This window comes from Octopus bimaculoides, chromosome 3 (genome assembly GCF_001194135.2).
Source record: "Octopus bimaculoides isolate UCB-OBI-ISO-001 chromosome 3, ASM119413v2, whole genome shotgun sequence".
Classification (NCBI taxonomy): Eukaryota; Metazoa; Mollusca; class Cephalopoda; order Octopoda; family Octopodidae; genus Octopus; species Octopus bimaculoides.
In genome coordinates, this window is record NC_068983.1 from 118,409,366 (window position 1) to 118,414,482 (window position 5,117).

The 5,117-nt window shown below is 33.1% G+C and overlaps 1 protein-coding gene across 5 annotated transcripts in view; it reads left to right on the plus strand.

Moving 5' to 3' along the window:
* The window catches only part of LOC106868417 (tubulin monoglycylase TTLL3), a 110,671-nt gene that overhangs the window by 52,506 nt on the left and 53,048 nt on the right, over positions 1–5,117 (plus strand). For all 5 annotated transcript variants that reach the window (XM_052966486.1, XM_052966487.1, XM_052966485.1 and 2 more), the window contains exon 5: positions 4,430–4,622. In XM_052966486.1, coding sequence (XP_052822446.1) covers positions 4,430–4,622 — 193 coding nt within the window. The remainder of the gene's footprint in view (positions 1–4,429; positions 4,623–5,117) is intronic.

Consider the following 5,117-nt stretch of genomic DNA (forward strand, 5'->3'; position numbering starts at 1 on the left):
TATATATATATATATATATATATATATATATATGTGCACAGTCCTTCTGTTCATCATCTAGTCCAGCAATGTGAAGCATTTACAGAGATAAATGTCACTGTTACATTATACAAGACTATTCTTAACTTGATAATCCTATCACATACCCTGACTACCTCAATCACCTTATCTACCCACTTCTCTGCCAAAAGTATACTTATACTGCCTACCCCATCACTACTCCCTATTCAGAAGAATATATATTTATGCTCTTTACCCAAAAGCAGTCTAGTTGAGGCTCCCTACCATCATACCTCTTTTATGCAGCAAACCTACACATTTCTTCACTTGAACTTTTCAACAATCTCACTAAATCTGCCTTTCATGGTACTGACATAGATTGTGGCTGTTCTAAGTTTGTGGACTTCAAGGGAATGTGAGAATATACAGGGATTGTGTTTGACATCTGTGAAGAAGAATACTTTATCGGGCACTTTCCTGGAGGCAATGGGGCCTTGCGTATGTCAAGGAAAGCAGGTATGGGTAAATATGCATATGCTACTCAATGTTTACAGTCTCCCTGCAAGTCCAAGTCTTCAGAAGACAAGCTGTAACAAAACAAGGTGGGATGGGGCAGGTGTGGGTAGGGCAGTCATAGGGCACCAGTCAAATTCTAGTGATATTGAAAGTAGGTTTATATATATGCTTTCTCATATTTGTATATGAAACATATATATATATCTGCTTAGGCATAAAAGCATATTTACACATATGAGGGGGTGCTGAAAAGTTCCTGGCTTTGGATAAAAGAAAATACAAGAAGATCAGTTAATTATGATTTTATCCTACATTCCCTCCTTAGATCCACACACTTATTGCAACAGTCCTTCAGGTTCTCTAAGCCCTACTGAAAAACTCAGAATGTTGGGCCTCCAACCAGGCCTTTTGCGATACCCTTAAAGCCAGGAACTTTTCAGCGACAACTTCTATATATTTGTAGATATATGTAAACAAGGTGGCGAGCTGGCAGAGACGTTAACATACCGGGCGAAATGCTTAGCGGTATTTCGTCTGCCGTTACGTTCTGAGTTCAAATTCAGCCGAGGTCAACTTTGCCTTTCATCCTTTCGGGGTCGATAAATTAAGTACCAGTTACGCACTGGGGGTCGATGTAATCGGCTTAATCCCTTTGTCTGTCCTTGTTCGTCCCCTTTATGTTTAGCCCCTTGTGGGCAGTAAAGAAATAAGATATATGTAAACTAACATAGGTGCTTAAAACATCAAACTATGTCTTGTTATGTAGACAACTACATAAACCCATTCACATGCATACATGGTTTTGTGCACTTTTCATTCACACATATGTGTATATGTGTGTATCTGACATTAATAAGGGTAGAAGTTAGGTGAGTGGAAGGGATAAGGAGAAATAGTTTTGGTAGCTGCTCATTTAGTCTTTGTTTAAATAGGCTCCTGAACATGTAGATTCATCCTGCATGGAATTTAAGAATATATATACCTGAATGGGAATTTCAATAAACTTCATAACTACTACTTCGGCAATGAATAATATTAATAGTCATTGACATGGCATCTGTTGAGACAGAGAGGAACTATGGTGAATTGACTCGGACATTGAAATGAATTATATCGAAATATTTATCAAGAATATTCGAGCAATGATAATACAGGAAAAACTGAATCAGGGATTTTATGTTAATGAAACTGGAGAATTAGAGAGGGAAAGTGAAACAATTGGGTTGCAAGTTACATTTTATCGACAAGGGAAAGAGAAATTTGTAGAGTGGCTTATCTCAGAACATGGAGATTGAGGGAAAAGCAGATTTTAGCTTACATCTTGGTCAGAAATATATAAACAATTACATGATGCTTAATTCAATAGGTAAATATTGGCTATGTCTAGGTCAATGTTTAAAATTTTACCTCATGGTGGTGGATTATATATTAAGATCATAACTTTTATGACCGCATTAAATAAATAAAATTTTATCGAAACATTTGTTGTAAATTTTAAATGCCATTTGTGTTTACTTCTTATACCCATGCTGCACCAAGGACCCACCCCTGAGTGAGATCTATGATTTAAATTGTATTTGGTACTTGTATATCTATGATATGCTACTAACACTTAATGTATTCAGTGTTGTTTATTTCACTATGAGCTCTATTTTATTGTACCTAGCTGTTTCTGGCAACCTGCGAGTTAATGTGCCTTACCTCCATATTACAAAAACGTGTGTTTATGTATGTGCACATGGATGCACATGCATATGATTATACATCTGCATCAGTTCAATAGTATTTCATTTTGTTTCTTTTTTCCTCTCATATTCCTCTTTTTATCACTGATCACAACTTCCTCTTTCATCACTCCCTCCTCCCTGCTCTCTCTCTGTATAATATATATATATGTATATGTATGTGTGTGGTGTGTGTATTGTTCAGCCATGGCAGTGGGTAGATTTATTCTTACGGTCAACTTTTGGTTACTCACAAGCACTTCTAAGCTTCATCAGTAATTCAGTTATTAGCCAAATTGAATGTGGGTATTTTTTTGAGACGAAATAATTTAAATTTGGTTCTTTAAAAAAATGTTTGGTCAAAATATGAGAGGTCAAAGATGGGAGAGTAAGGTGAAAATTGACTGAAAGAAAAATCTAGATTACTTGGGTTTAAAAGAATGTGCTCATTGAGAAGAATCCTTTGGTGAAAACCTTGTTAAAATGTATTAGCTAGGGAAAATGTAATTTGGCTTTAAGTAAAAAGAAATGGTAACCCCAGAAATTGACTTTGAATCAAAATATCTCAGTTATTGTTAAAGAAAACTATACAATAATTGTGTTGAAACGAAAGAGCTATATGAGATGAATCTTATGGTAAAAACCTTCAAAATTTTAGCTACAAAAAAGTGGTGTGGCTTTAAGCGATCATTTTAACAAATTAAAATATTTTTGTCATTTTAATATATTTAGTATTGTAAAAAACAGTATCTGATGTCATGAGAATTTTTTGCAAACTTGTGTTCTACACATGGGAATTCATACAGTTATGAGAAAATTTTTTTAATATTTTTCAACCCCTTCACGAATATATCCTAAAACTTCCACTCTTTTTTTGAATTTTTTTTCTTTAAATTGGAGTTTAAAATACAGCCAGTCTGAGTTTTTTGCTTAAATCCCAACAGTGGATCACTCTTGGGTGCATCATCATTCCATTAAATGTGTTAATGTGGAGAAAAATATTGTAAAACATTAATACATATCAAAGTGACAAAGAAAGAGGATGGTATCAGGTGGTCGTGGGATGTGCTAAAAACAACAGCTAAATCATCCTTAAATCACATACAAAAATTTTTTTTGCTTTCTTTTCGTAGAACACAAATTTGCAAAATTTTCCAAATATTGCAAAAACTAAAAAGGGTTATGAGGGTGATTAAACCAGAATTCCACCAAACTTATTGCATTTCCTTATGGAATAAAGTTTTAAATAATCTTACTGCTACCATAGATATAATATGAAGAAGAAAGTTTCCTTTGGCTCAAGGTAACATGTCTTCAATTTAGCTAAATGTCTGAGTCAATAAGATCTGGATCTAAACTGTAGAGAACAAGCTATTTAGTGGTGTAAAGTTTTCTATATATGGATGGTACTCAAATTCAGGAATTGTTCCATATTTTTCTAAGGTAACTAATTGACAGACTTGTGAGAACATTGGATATAATGCTTTGTGGTATTTATTCTGCATTCTGAGTTTAAATTCCTCTGAAGTCAAATTTGCTTTTCATTTTTTGACAGTTGATAAATACCAGTCTTGTACTGGAGCTGATTCAACACTCTGTTTGCTGTTTTTCTCTCTTTCTCTTACTTTCTCTCTATAAATTAAGAGTTGCTTTTTTTTAAAACGAATCCTATGAAAACTTGTTTCAAAGAAATCATTAGTTATACTCTTGAAGTTTTACTCAATATCTGGTTTTTACTAATATTCTGGTAATATTTATTTCATTAAATTCTGTGAGATGAGTGAGCCAATGAGGAAGTGTTTACATGGTCTTGCAATTGGTTAGAAATAGCATCCAAATCTTTCAATAAATCATGTTATTATCATAGAAAAAGGGAAGACAGTGTGGGGTACACTATACTAGAAAAAAAAAAGACTTGTCATAACTAGAAAGCCTGTGATCATAAGTTAGCTGAATTAAGGTTGACACTGGGCTTAACAACAACAACTGAAGTGTGAAAGACTTATTGTTTGGTGCAACCAGATTAAAAGATGTTACTGAACAATTTAATCTTAGAATACGTTTTAGCCATGTTTGATGGATAAATGTAAGTTCATCATTACTTATGATAAATCATAATTTATTATTATTTTTTTCTTTTTGTTAATGACATTTCTGAAATATATATATTTTTTTCTTTTTATTTTCAGCTGAACCAAATATTTACTATTCAAGGAGGCTATTCGACTGTACGATACTGTCTACGACAACGTGGCTGGGTGGAAAATTATTTTCAAATGACTAAAATTTGTAAGCAACCTCAAGTAAAAACCATTCCTTTGGATGGTATTCAAGATGCTACAGAGGATGACGCTGATAATGACATTGATGAAAATGATAATGGTAGTGTTTTCAGTTTTTTATTCCTAATTTTCACTCTTATCTTTTATCTTTTACTTGTTTCAGTCAGACTGCAGTCATGCTGGAGTTCTGCCTTCAATAATTTTTTAGTTCAATGAATTGACCCTAGTACTTTTTATTTTTTAAACCTGGTACTTATTCTAGTGGCCTCTTTTGGTGAACCGTTAAGTATGGGGATGGAAATACATCAACACCGTTTGTCAAACAGTGGCAGGGGAGACACAGATATATATATACACACACACACACACACATATATATATATATATATATATGGAAAAAAGACAAAGTAGAAAATGCTAAAATACTTTTATAAAGAACATTACAGAACCGGTTTCGATCCTTGAGATCTTTTCAACAGTAAATATGAATAATAAGTTTTTGAAAAATTATTGAAAAATTAAATTTTGGTAAATTTAAAAGAAAAGTCTTTTTAAAAACATATTTGTATAGTATTCAAATAACAGGGGCATTTTT